Raw genomic sequence first — 21,299 nt, 5'->3', positions numbered from 1 at the left:
AGAAAAGCCAAAACCACATTCAAATCCCACGGACCCATGGGAGAAACAAACGGAGACTGAATGTGCATAACACCCTGTAAAAAGGTTTGCACCTCAGGTAACAATGCCAATTGTTTCTAAAAGAAAATGGAGAGAGCTGAGATTTGAACCTTAATGGAACCTAAGCATAGGCCCAGATCAACCCCTGCTTGCAGAAAAAGGAGAAACCTGCTCAGGCTGAACTCCACAGGAGTGGAAACCACCGAGGGATGAAAACCCTTCTTTTTCAAATTCGCCCTCTCAACCTCCATGCCGTCAAACATATCCGCTGTAAGTCTGGATAGACGAACGGACTTTGTTGTAGCAGGTCCCTGTTCAAAGGGAGCGGTCACATATCCTCCAGAGACAGATCCAGGTGGTCCGCATACCAAGCCCTTCTGGGCCAATCTGGGGCGACCAGAATCGCTTGAACTCTCTTTTTGTCTTTTTAGCACACTTGGAATAAAAGGTATTGGAGGAAACAGATACACCAACCTGTATGGCCACGGGGCCGTGAGAGCGTCCACTGCCGTTGCCTGTGGATATTTTGTTCTGGAGCAATAACGGCTGAGATTGCTGTTGAGGCATGATGCCATCAAATCTATCTGTGGACAACCCCACTTGTGGATCAACATTTGAAACACTTGAGGGTGAAGACCCCACTCTCCTGGATGAAGGTCGTGTCTGCTGAGGAAGTCTGCTTCCCAAATGTCCAATCCTGGAATGCATATGGCCGAGATTGCCCTTGCGTGTAACTCCACCCAATGGAGTATCTTTGACATCTCCCGCATTGCAGGCCTGCTTCTTGTTCCTCCTTGTCGGTTTACGTAAGCCACTGCTGTGCCGTTGTCCGACTGCACTTGAATTGCGTGATTCTGCAGCAATGGGGAAGCCTGAAGAAATGCATAGCAAATTGCTCTGAGTTCCAGGATGTTGATAGGGAGAGTCACCTCTTGGTGTGATCACCTCTCCTGGAATTGGACCCCTTGAGTCACTGCACCCCAGCCCCTGAGGCTGGCATCTGTTGTCAGTAGAGTCCAGGCATGGACATTGAAGCTTCGGCCTTCCAGCAAGTGTGGCAACTGAAGCCACCATAGCAAAGCAATTCTTGCTCTTGGAGATAGCTTTATCCGCTGTTGCATCCGGAGATGCGATCCTGACCACTTGTCTAGCAGATCTAGTTGAAACGGCCTGGCAAGGAACCTGCCGTACTGTATCGCTTTGTATGAGGCCACCATCTTGTCCAGCAACTGGATGCAGAGGTGGATGGTCACTTTCCTTGGTTTCAAAAGTGAGCGGATCATACTCTGGATGTTCAAGGCCTTGTCCCTTCGGAAGGAACACCTTCTGCTGTACCGTATCCAGAATCATACCCAGAAACTGGATTCTCTGGGACGGGTGTAGATGAGACTTCTGAAGATTCAGAATCCATCCGTGATTCATAAGCAATTGCCCCGTCACTTCTATGCTGTGTAACAGCTTCTCCCTGGAACTCGCCTTTATCAGAAGGTCGTCCAGATAAGGTACTATGTTGATACCCTTCAGGCGTAGCTGAAGCATCATCTCCGCCATGACTTTCGTGAACACCCTTGGAGCCGTTGATAGGCCAAAGGGCAGAGCCTGAAATTGGTAGTGCTGGTCCAGCACTGCAAAGCGTAAAAACACGTGATGAGGTGGCCAAATTGGGATATGCAGGAACGCATCCTTTATGTCTAGTGAGACTCAAAACTCCCCCTCTGCCAGACTGGATATCACTGACCTCAGTGAATCCATTTTGAATTTGAAGACCCGTAAATAAGGGTTCAGGTTTTGAGGTTCAAAATTGGGCGCCCCGAACTGTCTGGTTTGGGAACCACAAAAAGACTAGAGTAGAACCCCTGCGTTTTTAGCTGAGGGGGTACTGTTACAATTACTTCTGCTGAAAGAAGTTTTCGAATGGCCTCTTGCAAGATAACTTTTGCTGCAGGTGAAGCTGGTAAGCCCGACCTGAAAAATCTGTGAGAGGGAGAAGCTCTAGGAATTCCAGGCGATACCCTTGCAAAACAAGATCCTTTACCCAAGGATCTCCGCATGTCTGCGACCACTCCTGGGTGAAGTGTAGCAACAGAGCACCCACCTGGATTTCGCCCCTCAAAAGGGACCGCCAGTCATGAAGTGGGTTTAGTGGCGGTAGCACTTGCAGGCTGGACCGCGCTGGTAGCGGCTTTTGTTTTACAAAACCTACCACGAGTTCCTCTGGCTGCCGTAGAGGCACCTCTGCCTCTGAATTTGGCACGAAAGGACTGAAGAGTAGGTCCTGGATAGATATACCTAGTAGCGGAAGGCGCTGACAGCAAGCATGTGGAGTTTCCCGCCGTAGCCTAAGATATCCATTTGTTGAGTTCTTCACCGAATAAGGCCTCCCCTGTGAAAGGGAGGTTTTCCACTCCCTTCTTTGAATCCGCATCAGCCGACCATTGTCGCAACCATAAAGCTCTACGTGCTGAGACCGCTACAGCCGTAGTACGACCATGAATGAGACTGAGTTCCTTCACAACCTTGCATATTGTGCCGAATCTTGCATGTGCTGTATCAGTGTAATTATATCTTCCTGAGGAAGAGTATCAAAACCTGTAATGGCAGCTTCCGACCATTTTACTATGGCCCTGGCAATCCACCCACAAACCACTGTAGGGCGTTGGGATACCCCTGCTGCCGTATAAAATGACTTGAGAGTATTCTCAATTTTGCGGTCAGCTGGCTCTTTCAAAGAAATAGCCCCTGGTACTGGGAGTACCAATTTTCGTGATAATCTGGAAACAGAAGTATCAACCATAGGAGGATTCTCCCACACCTTCCTGTCCTCTATATGGAAAGGAAAGATATTCAGGACCTTTTTAGGGATAAGGAATTTCTTGTCTGGGTTCACCCATGCTTGTTTAGCTAAAGTGTCCAATTCCTTTGACACCGGGAATGTGGCGGATGATTTGGGTAATACATTAAAGTGTAATTCCTCCTGCACGTCTGCTTCCTTGTCAGGCATATGAAGCACTTCATGCATAGCATAAATGAGGGCCTCAAAACCTGGAGTTAAGGAACCTTCTTGTTCCATATCTACCTCTCCCTTTTCTCAATCCTGTAACTCTGAATCAGAGTAAGATTGCACCTGAGGGAGGGTACGCTTGTGGGGGATTCTCAGAGGAGCCTGAGTGGCCTGTCAGAGATCACTAGGAGCAGACCTTCCAGCGTCTATAGGACTGTCTTAGGACTTGACATTCCTGCCTAGCAGTGGCTAATTCGGTACTAATATTTGCAAATATTGCTTTAAAAGACTCTACCCACTCAGGCCCACTACTTGCACCCTGCGAGGGTACTGAACACTGGGTACACCGCAGGGAATCTGGATATGATGGTAGCATGTTGCATACATTACACATAGGTTTGCTATCAGACATGTTGCCAAGTACCACACCTATAACAACAGATAATACAACTACAGAAAATACCCAGCTACAGCTTAATTCCAGCCCCTACAACAGTGACCCGGACCCAGGGAGGGGAGAATCGAGGAGAGAAAATGGGACCAGCACACTTACACAGCCTAACCTGGATATGATTTCATATATATATACATATACACATAGAGAGAGAGAGATATAGATAGACAGCTAGATATATATATATAAAATAAAACACCTCTGGTGCTTTGTGCAGCCTCCGCTGCTGTTTACAGTGCTCCCCAGCCGGCCTAACACCCCACTATATTACCAGTTTGCAGTGGTGGATAGTGGTTATGATGAGGGAACCTGGTAGTGTCAGCAGCTGCAGTCTCACTGAGGAAATGGCGCTTCTTGCTGCTCTGGTCCCGCTCTCCGGGAAGCACCGCCCCCATAATGTTGCACGGTCCCACAATATTATACTGACCCATGCGAAGTGTAAAAGCTTCGTATTTCAGCCTTGACAGTCTAAATCCTCTCTCTGAGGGCCCATGTGCGCAACAGGGGATCTCACTTGCCAATGTGTAAGTACTGGCGGGCACCACATCCGGAGCCGGGGACCGCTGTCCTGTCATGCCGCCACATATCACCGGGGACCCGCTAATCGGGATCTCCGGAGTTCACTCACCACTCCATTGGAATCTGTGATCTTCGGCATTATGTTCAGGGTGGCGGCATATGCTGCTGGTGTGGGCTCACTCTCTCCATCAGAGTGAGATCAGCACCTGAGGAGCTCAGTGTCCTGGCAGCAGGGAAACGAACCATTAACTCTTTGTTAAGTTGGTTCGTTTCCCTCCCTGAGTCCCACGAAGCAGGTACACTGAATGCCAGTCAGTGTACCTGTAAAATAACAAACTAAAATAAAATCTGAAGAAAACATTCTTGCAGCTCTGAAAATGTGCTCCTAGCTCCTTGGGCACATTTTCTAAGACTGAGTCATGGGGAGGGGCATAGAGGGAGGAGTCAGCACACAGCAGAGTTTTTTTTATGTGCCAGTGCTCCTGCGGACCGCTCTATACCCACATAAACTTTAGTTCCCAGTATCCACGAAGGACGCTAGAGAAAGTGTAATTGCCATTAAGAGAAAAAAAAACCACCTACGAGCTCTAGGGGTAAATTCCCAATCAGAAGTGGTTAGCTAGTGCTGGCAAACATCATCAAAAGCCTGTTTTTGCACCAGCCCACAATTCGTGGCTACTGACAGAAGTATCTGTGTCTAGTGGTTCTGTGCCACAGATCACAATTTCACGAACATGCATACAGCATCTATTCACTGCTGCTCTACAGAAGAGCAGCGAGCGAGAGGGGGTCTGGGACAGTGGGACAGTCACAAAAAAAAAAAAAAAAAGGGACTATGCAAAGGAGGTATGCAATGCATTCTGGTCTATTGATAACACCACAAATACCAAAGTTATCATTAGTCATACCAGACTTTTCAGCGTAAACTGGATTGCTTTCTATGACAAGGGTCTCTTGGGTAGGAGAGTCTAAGATGTTGGGACTATGGGCATGATTCATGTTTGTAAGTTAAGTCTGGAACAAAACATGGTGCCAAATACATTTACAAGGTTTCTGTGCAGGGAAAATACTGGCTGCTTTTGCATGTAGACAAATGTTAGCTTCATTTTTACACTGCTATTTAGATTTCAGTTTGAATACACCCAACTCAAATCTAAATCTCTCTGCACGTTACATCTGTCCCACCTGCAATGCAACATGGTTTTTCCCAGTTGCTTGCTTATTTGCTTTACTTACAAACATGAAGCAGGTCCTATTTAAATACATTCAAGTAGCTGGGGCAATCTACATGCATATAAATGGTATTACTACCAGCTGATGACGGTGTATGGTATACTGGCAGTTGGAATACAGACACTGGAATCCCCACAACCGTCAACACCGACGCTGGAATCCCAACACCTGTCAAAACTCAGATGCCGGAATCCAAAACTGGTCAACATCACGACAATGGACTCCAGAAGGTAAGTATAGCCAGGAGGGTCAGGGTTTGGCTACGGAGGGAAATTAGGGTTAGGCTGTGAGGAGAGGGGGGGTTAAGTTTAGACACAACTAGGGGTGATTAGGTTTAGGCACTAGGGGGGAGGGTTAGGGTTATGCTGTGGAAAGGAGGGGGGTTAGGTTTAGGCACTAAGGGGGGAGGGTTAGGGTTTGGCTAGGGGGGGAGGTTAGTGTTAAGCTGCAAGGAGGGGGGGATTAGGTTTAGACACTAGGGGGGAGGGTTAGGGTTATGCTGCGGAAAGGAGGGGGGTTAGGTTTAGGCACTAGGGGGCAGGGTTAGGGTTATGCTGCGGAAAGGAGGGGGGCTAGGTTTAGGCACTAGGGGGCAGGGTTAGGGTTATGCTGCGGAAAGGAGGGGGGCTAGGTTTAGGCACTAGGGGGCAGGGTTAGGGTTATGCTGCGGAAAGGAGGGGGGCTAGGTTTAGGCACTAGGGGGGAAGGTTAGGGTTATCCTGCAGAAAGGAGGGGGGCTAGGTTTAGGCACTAGGGGGGAGGGTTAGGGTTATGCTGCAGAAAGGAGGGGGGGTAGGTTTAGGCACTAGGGGGGAGGGTTAGGGTTATGCTGCAGAAAGGAGGGGGGGTAGGTTTAGGCACTAGGGGGGAGGTTAGGATTAGGCAAAGGTAAGTGAAAGTTGGGGGGGGGTGGAGTTAGAATACTTACCTCGCCCCTGTTGGGATCGTGACCATCGGGATGCCAGCGTTGGTATTGTGATTGCCGGCATCCCGTCCACCGGTCATGCATACCAATCCCGTTTGCATCTATAGCGGATTATCCTGATGCTTTACATGACTTATTATACAGGACGCTTCTGTAACTGCCCATAGCTTTGTTATTGTTCTACAGGAAAGTGCTCTAATACCTTCTGACAAGTTAACTTTCTTAGTTTTATACAGTATACCTCCTGAATGTAGGTGGCCAATTGCCCTTTGCTATTGAACAAAATAAACATTTGAACTGTTTTTATAAAGACTCTCATTCTACACAAATAAGTACATACTACTACATCCAAACAATGGAATTTCTGTTCGTTTGCTCATTTTGGTTTTGGACAAAATGAAGGAGGATGATTTCTTGATTTATGTGAAACACAGTAACCACTTTTGGAAAATAACTTTAGTTCTATGCAGTTAGGCCAAATGCTTCTCGCTAATGTGACAGCGACTAAAAAAAAAAACACTTTCAGAATAATAAAATTCAGAGGATAATCTTACAAGAATAACTTCGGTATACTCCTATCAGGACATCAGTTCTTAGAACTATGTGTTCTGATAAAATATTTGACCTTGATATCGAATCTCTGATTCTGACAAATTCAATATGTTCAAATTCCCACAATTTGAAATCATAAAAGTCTACTAGCATTGCGGCTTATTTAGACTTTAATGGCATAAATCTGCCTCTGTGATGAAAGTATTAGCCCCTTCACCCATTGAGTTACCTCCACTATTTGCGGAGATGCCTATTGTGACCTTTATAGATGCAGATCTCACACATTTTATCAGGAATTTACTCTGTAATGTTCTAATCTCAATCTGCACAAGTTAAAACCACCTGTTCCTTTGACGGTTTTTCTTATAAGTTGCTTATTTATTTGTAGCTTAAGAAAACTAACATGATTTAAACAAGCACCTATAAATACATAGAAGAGGTTAGAAACCTTACCACTAAATTAGTTAAAATAATAAAATAATGAAGTGACACTTGGTCTTGACCATTGTACATTACTATCCAATTTTTTCCATAATTTTTTTTTTTTTTTTGGGGGGGGGGGGGGCGGTGGTTGGGGTGGGGGAGACTGCGGGCCACCTCTTCTTTGTGGCTCTTACAACTTTGGTATGTCATCTTAATCTTTATTGTACAGGACTAAATGATGGTGCCTATTGGTTCATTACTTTACAGCAGGGCTGGCCAAACCAGTCCTCGAGATCTACCAACAGTACACATTTTCCAGACCACCTAGCTGGTGCACAGGTGTAGTCATTACTAATTAAGATGTGCTGCATTTATTCCTAACTGACAATTCTACAGATCTCCAGGAGGCCTGGAAAACATGAACTGTTGGTAGATCTCGAGGACCGGTTTGGCCAGCCCTGCTTTACAGTTTCCATGACTTTATGCATTGCAAGTATTACACCATTGTCTGTGATTATCACTGTCTTTAATAATATTTATTCCTTACAATGTTATGTATGCGACACTTGATGCTTCAATAAAAAATAAAAAAAATGTTTAAAATAAAATAATGACATATACATAAGGCCTATCCTAATTTTTTGCTCTGGAAACTTTTTTTTCCTCTATAAGTAAAAGCACCAGGCTTCCAGATTGCATACATTTAACTTTGTTACTTTGCCTGGTACAAATTCATACCAGTATATGCAGTCAACCTGGGGATTTTAAAATCAAAATCATAATCTTTGGCGACATGACATGGCAGTGTGGGCCAGACGTGCAGGGGACAGCATGCAAATTTCCTCGACCTGAAAAGAATCTTCACATTTAGGTACTGATAGAGGGTATCTAACAAGTTATACATGACATCTACTGGGTAAATTGTCCATTTTGGTCTATGAAATAATAGTATGTAAAAAAAAAAGTTCACGTAAGATGGCTGTACCCTTTACAAGCAGAATACATTTAGGAAAGTACAATATTTAACATTTAGGAAAGTACAGTATTTAACACACAAGGCAAACACCATAAACTACATGCACAAGTTCTATTAAAAATAAAAATTAAATAAAAATAAAGGAAGACTCCTTACCTGTGACTATACAGAATGGCAATGGTCAATCCAAGCTAGAAAAGCAAGACAACGCTATTAGCTACATTTCAATTAAACAAAAACCTAAAAGACGAGAAATGACAAAGACCAGCTGTGACAGAAGACAATTATGGTAAATGAGCAAAGAAAACCACAAATTGGTTCTAGAACTTACAATAAAAACTAAAAAACAAGGAGGCTGTCATTTTAGCAGATGTGGATTATTCATTGGCAGTGTTCAGGGAAATGGTCTAATTTACTAACATTGCATTTCTTCGCAGAACTTGCAATAAACAACAGCAACTAAATACACAATTACTTTCACTGCCTAATGAGCAATTGACAGAAAAAGAGCTAACTGCTGATTTGCTGCTAGTTTAAGGGCAAATTTTGCACACAAATGCAATTTAACAAATTAGTTTTAAGTACACTGAAATACACTGTAAAGTTGCTAATTGTGTGACACCCACACTGAGGGTTGCTTGTCCATCTTTTTCCCATTTTGGCAAGTTGTGACCAATGCAAGAATAACTTGATCTTGATCTGTCGCTACATGTACAGCAAATTAATGTGTATCACTCATTGTGTCACATTGTTCTGCTCATTGCAAGACATACATTAAAATGTAAGAATTTTGTCTAAATATCCATTATTTATCTGGTTATTAACAGAGAAGCACCACTGTGGGATCCATTAGACAGTAGCCTGGACCCCGACAGGCGGAATCCTGACGGCGTGTGCAGAGAGTTCCCTCAAGGCTTGCCACGCGTCGGGCCTGGGTTGGTGGCGTGGACCAGCACCCGAGAGGGAATATGGGACCTTGGTCGGTATTCAAACCGCCAGCATTTCCCCCGTTGTCAGGATTCCGGCGTCGGTATTCTGAACGCTGGGATCCCGACAGCCAGCAAATTAACTGCATCCCCCCCTGTGTGCTATTACCTACACAACGAGAAAAACTGTTCAAATTATAAGCGCACGTTATAGAAAGAACCCACATCGTGGCCCATTCAGCCCAGCAATCCAAAAGGCACCCCTTAACATTGTACTGACAGCGGAGGAATAGTCTATATAGCAGGTCAGCAATACTCGGCACAAATTATTAAACAGAATAAGGATTTATTATTGTTATTATTATGAAAGGACCATGGGCTTGCCAAGTCAAACATTTTGAATAGCACTAAATGTACTTGCCATGTAACCAGCCTCATATGTAAGATGGGGGTGTAGTATGGTATGCCGGCGGCTGGGCTCCCGGCGACCAGCATACCGGCGCTGGGAGCCCGACCGCCGGCATACCGACAGCGTGGCGAGCACAAATGAGCCCCTTGCGGGCTCGCTGCGCTCACCACGCTATTTTATTCTCCCTCCAGGGGGGTCGTGGACCCCCACGAGGGAGAAAAAGTGTCGGCATGCCGGCTGTCGGGATTCCAGCGCCGGTATACTGTGCGTCGGGATCCCGACAGTCGGCATACTGAAGACCACCCGTAAGATGGACCTTAATGAAAATGGTACATGTAAAGCTATGTCACTCTGATGTTAGTAGCGCTGCATGGGAATCACCTTTAGGACTCATTCCCACCTTTCTCCATTTAATACATGTTTTAGCCACATGATAATTGAGCAGTTTACAAAAAACGTACATTTGTCAGAAAAAATAAGAATTTACTCACCGGTAATTCTATTTCTCGTAGTCCGTAGTGGATGCTGGGGACTCCGTAAGGACCATGGGGAATAGACGGGCTCCGCAGGAGACTGGGCACACTAAAAGAAAGATTTGGTACTACCTGGTGTGCACTGGCTCCTCCCTCTATGCCCCTCCTCCAGACCTCAGTTAGGATACTGTGCCCGGAAGAGCTGACACAATAAGGAAGGATTTTGAATCCCGGGTAAGACTCATACCAGCCACACCAATCACACCGTATAACTCGTGATATTAAACCCAGTTAACAGTATGAAATACAACTGAGCCTTCCAACAGATGGCTCAACAATAACCCTTTAGTTAGGCAATAACTATATACAAGTATTGCAGACAATCCGCACTTGGGAAGGGCGCCCAGCATCCACTACGGACTACGAGAAATAGAATTACCGGTGAGTAAATTCTTATTTTCTCTGACGTCCTAGTGGATGCTGGGGACTCCGTAAGGACCATGGGGATTATACCAAAGCTCCCAAACGGGCGGGAGAGTGCGGATGACTCTGCAGCACCGAATGAGAGAACTCAAGGTCCTCCTCAGCCAGGGTATCAAAATTGTAGAATTTAGCAAACGTGTTTGCCCCTGACCAAGTAGCAGCTCGGCAAAGTTGTAAAGCCGAGACCCCTCGGGCAGCCGCCCAAGATGAGCCCACCTTCCTCGTGGAATGGGCTTTCACTGATTTAGGATGCGGCAATCCAGCCGCAGAATGCGCCAGCTGAATTGTGCTACAAATCCAGCGAGCAATAGTCTGCTTAGAAGCAGGAGCACCTATTTTGTTGGGTGCATACAGGATAAAAAGCGAGTCAGTTTTCCTGACTCCAGCCGTCCTGGAAACATAAATTTTCAAGGCCCTGACTACGTCCAGTAATTTGGAATCCTCCAAATCCTTAGTAGCCGCAGGCACCACAATAGGTTGGTTCAAGTGAAAAGCTGATACCACCTTAGGGAGAAACTGGGGACGAGTCCTCAATTCTGCCCTATCCATATGGAAAATCAGATAAGGGCTTTTACATGACAAAGCCGCCAATTCTGACACACGCCTGGCCGAAGCCAAGGCCAATAACATGACCACTTTCCACGTGAGATATTTGAGATCCACGGTTTTAAGTGGTTCAAACCAATGTGATTTTAGGAAACTCAACACCACATTGAGATCCCAAGGTGCCACAGGAGGCACAAAAGGGGGCTGAATATGAAGCACTCCCTTTACAAAAGTCTGAACTTCAGGCAGTGAAGCCAGTTCTTTCTGGAAGAAAATGGACAGAGCCGAAATCTGGACCTTAATGGAACCCAATTTTAGGCCCATAGTCACTCCTGACTGTAGGAAGTGCAGAAAACGACCCAGTTGAAATTCCTCTGTAGGGGCCTTCCTGGCCTCACACCACGCAACATATTTTCGCCAAATGCGGTGATAATGGTTTGCGGTTACTTCTTTCCTGGCTTTTATCAGCGTAGGAATGACTTCCTCCGGTATGCCCTTTTCCTTTAGGATCCGGAATTCAACCGCCATGCCGTCAAACGCAGCCGCGGTAAGTCTTGGAACAGACAGGGCCCCTGCTGTAGCAGATCCTGTCTGAGCGGTAGAGGCCATGGGTCCTCTGATAACATTTCTAGAAGTTCCGGGTACCAAGCTCTTCTTGGCCAATCCGGAACCACGAGTATCGTTCTTACTCCTCGCCTTCTTATTATTCTCAGCACCTTTGGTATGAGGGGCAGAGGAGGGAACACATAGACCGACTGGTACACCCACGGTGTCACTAGAGCGTCCACAGCTATCGCCTGAGGGTCCCTTGACCTGGCGCAATATCTCTTTAGCTTCTTGTTGAGGCGGGACGCCATCATGTCCACCTGTGGCCTTTCCCAGCAGTTTACCAACAGTAGGAAGACTTCTGGATGAAGTCCCCACTCTCCCGGGTGTAGGTCGTGTCTGCTGAGGAAGTCTGCTTCCCAGTTGTCCACTCCCGGAATGAACACTGCTTACAGTGCTAGTACGTGATTTTCCGCCCATCGGAGAATCCTTGTGGCTTCTGCCATGGCCACCCTGCTTCTTGTGCCGCCCTGTCGGTTTACATGGGCGACTGCCGTGATGTTGTCTGATTGGATCAGAACCGGCTGGTTTTGAAGCAGGGGCCTTGCCTGACTTAGGGCATTGTAAATGGCCCTCAGTTCCAGAATGTTTATGTGTAGGGACGACTCCTGACTTGACCAAAGTCCCTGGAAATTTCTTCCCTGTGTGACTGCGCCCCAGCCCCGAAGGCTGGCATCCGTGGTCACCAGGACCCAGTCCTGTATGCCGAATCTGCGGCCCACTAGAAGATGAGCACACTGCAGCCACCACAGTAGAGACACCCTGGTCCTTGGAGACAGGGTTATCAGTTGATGCATCTGAAGATGCGATCCCGACCACTTGTCCAAGAGGTCCCACTGGAAGGTCCTTGCATGGAACCTGCCGAATGGAATTGCTTCGTACGAAGCCACCATTTTTCCCAGGACTCGTGTGCAGTGATGCACCGATACCCGTTTTGGTTTTAGGAGGTCTCTGACTAGAGATGACAGCTCCTTGGCTTTCTCCTGCGGGAGAAACACTTTTTTCTGTTCTGTGTCCAGAATCATCCCCAGGAACAGTAAGCGTGTGGAAGGAACCAGTTGTGACTTTGGAATGTTTAGAATCCAGCCATGCTGTTGTAGCACTTCCCGAGATAGTGCTACTCCGACCAGTAACTGCTCCCTGGACCTCGCCTTTATTAGGAGATCGTCCAAGTACGGGATAATTAAAACTCCCTTTTTTCGAAGGAGTATCATCATTTCTGCCATTACCTTGGTAAACACCCTCGGTGCCGTGGACAGTCCAAACGGTAGTGTCTGGAATTGGTAATGGCAATCCTGTACAACAAATCTGAGGTACTCCTGGTGAGGAAGGTAAATTGGGACATGCACTTAAGCATCCTTGATGTCCAGGGATACCATGTAATCCCCCTCGTCCAGGCTTGCAATAACCGCCCTGAGCGATTCCATCTTGAACTTGAATCTTTTTATGTATGTGTTCAAGGATTTCAAATTTAAAATGGGTCTCACCGAACCGTCCGGTTTCGGTACCACAAACAGTGTGGAATAGTACCCCCGTCCTTGTTGAAGTAGGGGTACTTTGACTATCACCTGCTGGGAATACAGCTTGTGAATTGCCTCTAGTACAGCCTCCCTGCCCGAGGGAGTTGTCGGTAAGGCCGATTTGAGGAAACGGCGGGGGGGAGGCGCCTCGAATTCCAGCTTGTACCCCTGAGATACTACTTGAAGGATCCAGGGATCCACCGTGAGCGAACCCACTGATCGCTGAAATTTTTGAGGCGGCCCCCCACCGTACCAGGCTCCGCCTGTGGAGCCCCACCGTCATGCGGCGGACTTGGAAGAAGCGGGGGAGGACTTTGGTTCCTGGGAACCTGCTGCGTGGTGCAGCTTTTTTCCCCTTCCTCTGCCTCTAGACAGAAAGGACCCGCCTTTTCCCCGCCTGTTTTTCTGGGGTCGAAAGGACTGTACCTGATAATACGGCGCTTTCTTAGGCTGTGAGGGGACATGGGGTAAAAATGCTGACTTCCCAGCTGTTGCTGTGGAAACAAGGTCTGAGAGACCATCCCCGAATAACTCCTCACCCTTATAAGGCAAAACTTCCATGTGCCTTTTAGAATCTGCACCCCCTGTCCACTGCCGAGTCCATAAGCCTCTCCTAGCAGAAATGGACAATGCACTTATTCTAGATGCCAGCCGGCAGATCTCCCTCTGTGCATCTCTCATGTACAAGACTGAGTCTTTTATATGCTCTACGGTTAGCAATATAGTGTCCCTGTCCAGGGTGTCAATATTTTCTGACAGGGAATCTGACCAAGCAGCAGCAGCACTGCACATCCACGCTGAAGCAATAGCTGGTCTCAGTATAACACCAGTGTGTGTATATATAGACTTTAGGATAGCCTCCTGCTTTCTATCAGCAGGTTCCTTTAGGGCGGCCGTATCCGGAGACGGTAGTGCCACCTTTTTAGACAAACGTGTGAGCGCTTTATCCACCCTAGGGGGAGTTTCCCAACGTGACCTATCCTCTGGCGAGAAAGGGAACGCCATTAGTAATTTTTTTTTTTTTTAAATCACCAATTTCTTATCAGGGAAAGCCCACGCTTCTTCACACACTTCATTTAATTCTTCAGATGGGGGAAAAACTATGGGAAGTTTTTTCTCCCCAAACATAATACCCTTTTTCGAGGTACCTGGGTTTATATCAGAAAGGTGTAAAACCTCTTTCATTGCCTCAATCATGCCACGAATGGCCCTAGTGGACATTAAATTTGACTCATCGTCGTCGACACTGGTATCAGTATCCGTGTCGACATCTGTGTCTGCCATCTGAGGTAGTGGGCGTTTTAGAGCCCCTGATGGTCTTTGAATTGCCTGGGCAGGTACGAGCTGAGAAGCCGGCTGTCCCGCATTTGGCATGTCGTCAAATTTTTTATGTAAGGAGTCGACACTTGCACGTAATTCCTTCCATAAGTCCATCCACTCAGGTGTCTGCCCCGCAGGGGGTGACATAACATTTATAGATATCTGCTCCGCCTCCACATAAGTCTCCTCATCAAACATGTCGACACAGCCGTACCGACACACCGCACACACACACAGGGAATGCTCTTAAAGGAGACAGGACCCCACAAAAGCCCTTTGGGGAGACAGAGAGAGAGTATGCCAGCACACACCAGAGCGCTATATAATGCAGGGACTAACTGAATTATGTCCCCTATAGCTGCTATAATATTTACTGCGCCTCAAATCTGTGCCCCCCCTCTCTTTTTTACCCTTTTCTGTAGTGTAGACTGCAGGGGAGAGTCAGGGAGCTTCCTTCCAGCGGAACTGTGAGGGAGAAATGGCGCCAGTGTGCTGAGGGAGATGGCTCCGCCCCTTTTTCGGCTGACTTTTCTCCCGCTTTTTTCTGTATTCTGGCAGGGGTAATTACCACATATATAGCCTCTGGGGCTATATATTGTGGTTATTTTGCCAGCCAAGGTGATATTATTGCTGCTCAGGGCGCCCCCCCCCAGCGCCCTGCACCCTCAGTGACCGGAGTGTGAAGTGTGTATGAGGAGCAATGGCGCACTGCTGCAGTGCTGTGCGCTACCTTGGTGAAGACTGAAGTCTTCTGCCGCCGATTTTCCGGACCATCTTCTTGCTTCTGGCTCTGTAAGGGGGACAGCGGCGCGGCTCCGGGAACGAACACCAAGGACGGGTCCTGCGGTCGATCCCTCTGGAGCTAATAATGTCCAGTAGCCTAAGAAGCCCAAGCTAGCTGCAAGCAGGTAGGTTCGCTTCTTCTCCCCTTAGTCCCTCGTTGCAGTGAGCCTGTTGCCAGCAGGTCTCACTGTAAAATAAAAAACCTAATATATACTTTCTTTCTAGGAGCTCAGGAGAGCCCCTAGTGTGCATCCAGCTCGGCCGGGCACAGAAATCTAACTGAGGTCTGGAGGAGGGGCATAGAGGGAGGAGCCAGTGCACACCAGGTAGTACCAAATCTTTCTTTTAGTGTGCCCAGTCTCCTGCGGAGCCCGTCTATTCCCCATGGTCCTTGCGGAGTCCCCAGCATCCACTAGGACGTCAGAGAAACAGTATCATTCACCCCATGCTTCCTTTTTTAAGTAACAGGAAATGTCCTAAGTAATTTGGGTGCATGTCTAATCTGTGTTATGTAAAATTAACCCCTGTGAGTTTTAGCTTTCAGGTAAGGACAATAAGGCCCTACCTGAGAAAACAGGGACATATGGAACTATATAGAAACATGCACCCACACACTCATTCTCCTCTCATGTGCAAGAGGTTCTGCGCAGGGCTAACTATGGTGGAAAATGCTCACAATGTAATGTGTATCATAGAGATTGTATGACTGTCTGCATAAAGCCTGTCAGTGTGGTCAGGCAGAGAGATGCCTTGGTGTGCTGGATTTTTGGGAGCCATTTGGTATTATTATTTCTCTGACGTCCTAGTGGATGCTGGGACTCCGTCAGGACCATGGGGATTAGCGGCTCCGCAGGAGACAGGGCACAAAAATAAAAGCTTTAGGACTAGGTGGTGTGCACTGGCTCCTCCCCCTATGACCCTCCTCCAAGCCTCAGTTAGGTTTTTGTGCCCGTCCGAGCAGGGTGCAATCTAGGTGGCTCTCCTAAAGAGCTGCTTAGAAAAAGTTATTAGGTTTTTTATTTTCAGTGAGTCCTGCTGGCAACAGGCTCACTGCAACGAGGGACTTAGGGGAGAAGAAGTGAACTCACCTGCGTGCAGGATGGATTGGCTTCTTAGGCTACTGGACACCATTAGCTCCAGAGGGATCGAACACAGGCCCAGCCATGGAGTCCGGTCCCTGAGCCGCGCCGCCGACCCCCTTGCAGATGCCGAAAAGTGAAGAGGTCCAGAAACCGGCGGCAGAAGACTTTTCAGTCTTCATGAGGTAGCGCACAGCACTGCAGCTGTGCGCCATTGTTGTCAGCACACTTCACACCAGCGGTCACTGAGGGTGCAGGGCGCTGGGGGGGGGGCGCCCTGGGCAGCAATGATAATACCTTGTTCTGGCTAAAAATACATCACATATAGCCCCTGGGGCTATATGGATGTATTTAACCCCTGCCAGGTCTCACAAACACCGGGAGAAGAGCCCGCCGAAATAGGGGGCGGGGCCTATCTCCTCAGCACACAGCGCCATTTTCCTGCACAGCTCCGCTGCGAGGAAGGCTCCCAGGACTCTCCCCTGCACTGCACTACAGAAACAGGGTAAAAAAACAGAGAGGGGGGGCACTTTTTTGGCGATATTGATATATTAAGCTGCTATAAAGGAAACAACACTTCTGTAGGGTTGTTCCTATATATTTATAGCGCTTGGGTGTGTGCTGGCAAACTCTCCCTCTGTCTCCCCAAAGGGCTAGTGGGGTCCTGTCTTCGATAAGAGCAATCCCTGTGTGTCTGCTGTGTGTCGGTACGTGTGTGTCGACATGTATGAGGACGATGTTGGTGTGGAGGCGGAGCAATTGCCGGTAATGGTGATGTCACCCCCTAGGGAGTCGACACCGGAATGGATGGCTTTGTTTATGGAATTACGTGATAATGTCAGCACGTTACAAAAATCAGTTGACGACATGAGACGGCCGGCAAACCAGTTAGTACCTGTCCAGGCGTCTCAGACACCGTCAGGGGCTGTAAAACGCCCTTTACCTCAGTCTGTCGACACAGACCCAGACGCGGACACCGAATCTAGTGTCGACGGTGAAGAAACAAACGTATTTTCCAGTAGGGCCACACGTTATATGATCACGGCAATGAAGGAGGCTTTGCATATCTCTGATACTGCAAGTACCACAAAAAGGGGTATTATGTGGGGTCTGAAAAAACTACCTGTAGTTTTTCCTGAATCAGAGGAATTGAATGAAGTGTGTGATGAAGCGTGGGTTAACCCCGATAGAAAACTGCTAATTTCAAAGAAGTTATTGGCATTATATCCTTTCCCGCCAGAGGTTAGGGCGCGCTGGGAAACACCCCCTAGGGTGGATAAGGCACTCACACGCTTATCAAAACAAGTGGCGTTACCGTCTCCTGAAACGGCCGCCCTCAAGGATCCAGCTGATAGGAGGCTGGAAACTACCCTGAAAAGTATATACACTCATACTGGTGTTATACTGCGACCAGCCATCGCCTCTGCATGGATGTGCAGTGCTGGGGTGGTTTGGTCGGATTCCCTGACTGAAAATATTGATACCCTGGATAGGGACAGTATTTTATTGACTATAGAGCAATTAAAGGATGCTTTTCTTTATATGCGAGATGCTCAGAGGGATATTTGCACTCTGGCATCGAGAGTAAGCGCGATGTCCATATCTGCCAGAAGAAGTTTATGGACGCGACAGTGGTCAGGTGATGCGGATTCCAAACGGCATATGGAAGTATTGCCGTATAAAGGGGAGGAATTATTTGGGGTCGGTCTATCGGATTTGGTGGCCACGGCAACAGCCGGGAAATCCACCTTTTTACCTCAGGTCCCCTCCCAACAGAAAAAGACACCGTCTTTTCAGCCGCAGTCCTTTCGTTCCTATAAGAACAAGCGGGCAAAAGGACAGTCATATCTGCCCCGAGGCAAAGGAAAGGGTAAGAGAGTGCACCAAGCAGCTCCCTCCCAGGAGCAGAAGCCCTCCCCGGCTTCTGCAAAGCCCTCAGCATGACGTTGGGGCTTTACAAGCGGACTCAGGGGCGGTGGGGGGTCGACTCAAGAATTTCACCGCACAGTGGGCTCACTCACAGGTGGACCCCTGGATCCTGCAGGTAGTATCTCAGGGTTACAGGTTGGAATTCGAGAAGTCTCCCCCTCGCCGGTTCCTAAAGTCTGCTCTGCCAACGTCTCCCTCAGACAGGGCGACGGTATTGGAAGCCATTCACAAGCTGTATTCTCAGCAGGTGATAGTCAAGGTATCCCTCCTACAACAGGGAAAGGGGTATTATTCCACACTATTTGTGGTACCGAAGCCGGACGGCTCGGTAAGACCTATTCTAAATCTGAAATCTTTGAACCTGTACATACAAAAATTCAAGTTCAAGATGGAGTCACTCAGAGCAGTGATAGCGAATCTGGAAGAAGGGGACTTTATGGTGTCCCTGGACATCAAGGATGCTTACCTGCATGTCCCAATTTGCCCTTCACATCAAGGGTACCTCAGGTTCGTGGTGCAAAACTGTCATTATCAGTTTCAGACGCTGCCGTTTGGATTGTCCACGGCACCTCGGGTCTTTACCAAGGTAATGGCCGAAATGATGTTTCTTCTGCGAAGAAAAGGCGTATTAATTATCCCTTACTTGGACGATCTCCTGATAAGGGCAAGGTCCAGAGAACAGCTGGGGGACGTAGTAGCACTAACCCAAGTAGTGCTGCAACAGCACGGGTGGATTCTGAATTTTCCAAAATCTCAATTGACCCCGACGACACGTCTGCTGTTCCTGGGAATGATTCTGGACACGGTTCAGAAAAAGGTGTTTCTTCCGGAGGAGAAAGCCAGGGAGTTATCCGAACTTGTCAGGAACCTCCTAAAACCGGGAAAAGTGTCTGTGCATAAATGCACAAGAGTCCTGGGAAAAATGGTGGCTTCTTACGAAGCGATTCCATTCGGCAGATTCCACGCACGAACTTTTCAGTGGGATCTGCTGGACAAATGGTCCGGATCGCATCTGCAGATGCATCAGCGGATAACTTTGTCTCCACGGACAAGGGTGTCTCTTCTGTGGTGGTTGCAGAGTGCTCATCTGTTAGAGGTCCTGGTGACCACGGATGCCAGTCTGAGTGTCACAACTGAGGGCCTGGGCTGACGGGAGGCAGCCTCAGTTGTAGGGACTGTCACAACTGAGGGCCTGAGCTGACGGGAGGCAGCCTCAGTTGTAGGGGCTGAGGTGTAATGGAACCTGGCAGGTTGTATCAGACCCCTAGACATGTAGAAGAATTGCCCGAAGGCGTGACCACGACAACCAGGAATAAAAGTCAATGATGTTTATTATGACAACTCCGCAACACAGCAGCAGTAAAAGAAAACGTAAAAGTCAGCAAAGAATAAATACAGTTCCTGGGTACTACAGGATGGCAGGAGCCACAGGGCACTGGTAGTGTGAGATAGTTCTTATGATCTTCTAGATGGAAAGTCCTTACCAGGCCCGACTGTAGCAATGGAGATAACCCAGGATTGTGCCAGCTGGTGTTCCAGGAAAAGCTGGGTTGCTGAAGATAAAACAGCTGCTGTGGATACTGGCTGGAACCAGACTGTTGTTAGCACGGAGTGGATACTGGCTGGAACCAGTTAAATAATAAATGAACTTGGGAGCGATGAAATATGAACTGAAATGTAGAACTTGAGAGCGGAGAAATAATAATACCGGTGGAGAGTGGTAAAGTGTAGAAAGGACACCGGCCCTTTAAGGGAAGCTGTACTCTGCTGGAAGCTGAGCTGGAAGCAGGTAATGTTGTAGCTGGAAACAGATGAATCCACAATGGATTGGAGAGTCAGGCTACACCGCAGGTGGAATGCTGGTGCGGGTCTCTATGGTGGAAGTCTTGAGACAGGAGCTGGAACCTGGAAGACAATCACAGGAGAGAGACAAACAGGAACTAGGTTTGACAACCAAAGCACTGACGCCTTCCTTGCTCAGGCACAGTGTATTTATACCTGCAGCAAGGAAGGGATTGGCTAGGCAATTATGCAGATTATCAATACTGAGAACAGATTGGTGGAAATGATCAGCTGACAGAATCCAAGATGGCTGCGCCCATGCAGACACTTGGAGGGAAGTTTGGTTTGTAATCCATGTGGTAATGAAAACAGTAATGGCGGCGCCGGAGACAGGAGGCGCCAGGCTGACAGATGCACATCCAACCACGCGGACACAGCGGAGGCCGCGGCTGACGTAATCGCCACTCAGACACTCTGCATGCAGAAGTTCAGGGACGGCGGCGGAGGCCGCGGGAGACGCCATGCCAGGTGTAATATGGCGTTTACTGTGACAGCGTCCCAGAGTGACAGGAGAGGATACAGGAATGTACACATCAGGATAACAGATGGGATCCGGTCCTGGAGCGCTGAGCCAGCCTTAGGAGGCATCTGATGGTGAAGAAATGGCGTCCAGATACCCGGATCGTGACAGCACCCCCCCCTTTAGGAGTGGCCCCAGGACACTTCTTTGGCTTTTGAGGAAACTTGGAATGGAATCTCCGGACCAAGGCAGGAGCATGGACATCAGAAGCATTGGTCCATGAACGTTCCTCAGGACCATAACCCTTCCAGTCAATAAGATATTGTAGTTGACCGTAACGGTGACGTGAGTCCAGGATCTTGGCCACTTCATACTCAACGCCTCGTTGAGTTTGGACTTTCGGAGTTGGAGGAAGTGAGGAATGAAACCGATTCAAGATCACCGGTTTCAACAGGGAAACATGGAATGTCCTGGGTATTTTTAAGAAGGGAGGCAACTGGAGTCTGTAAGCAACAGGATTGATGACTTGTTCAATCTTGAAAGGACCGATATAGCGAGGTGCAAACTTCATACTGGGAACTCTTAACCTCAAATTCTTTGTGGATAACCATACCCGATCACCCACCTTGAGAGCAGGAACTGCTCGACGCTTCTTATCCGCAAACTTCTTGTACCTGAACGATGCCTTGAGCAGAGCTGATCGTACGCTCTTCCAGATATTGGCAAACTGATGCAAGGTGATATCCACTGCGGGAACAGAAGTTGCTGGAAGCGGTTGGAACTCAGGGACTTTAGGGTGGA

General features: G+C 47.9%; 1 protein-coding gene across 2 annotated transcripts in view; it reads right to left on the bottom strand.

Moving 5' to 3' along the window:
- ACOXL (acyl-CoA oxidase like) overlaps window positions 1-21,299 on the bottom strand; it is a 990,492-nt gene that overhangs the window by 617,432 nt on the left and 351,761 nt on the right. For both annotated transcript variants that reach the window (XM_063918088.1, XM_063918087.1), the window contains exon 10: window positions 8,279-8,313. In XM_063918088.1, coding sequence (XP_063774158.1) covers window positions 8,279-8,313 — 35 coding nt within the window. The remainder of the gene's footprint in view (window positions 1-8,278; window positions 8,314-21,299) is intronic.

Source organism: Pseudophryne corroboree, chromosome 4, assembly GCF_028390025.1.
Source record: "Pseudophryne corroboree isolate aPseCor3 chromosome 4, aPseCor3.hap2, whole genome shotgun sequence".
Taxonomy (NCBI): Eukaryota; Metazoa; Chordata; class Amphibia; order Anura; family Myobatrachidae; genus Pseudophryne; species Pseudophryne corroboree.
The sequence above is the reverse complement of the archived record's forward strand: the minus strand, read 5'-3'. Positions and strand labels throughout refer to the sequence as shown.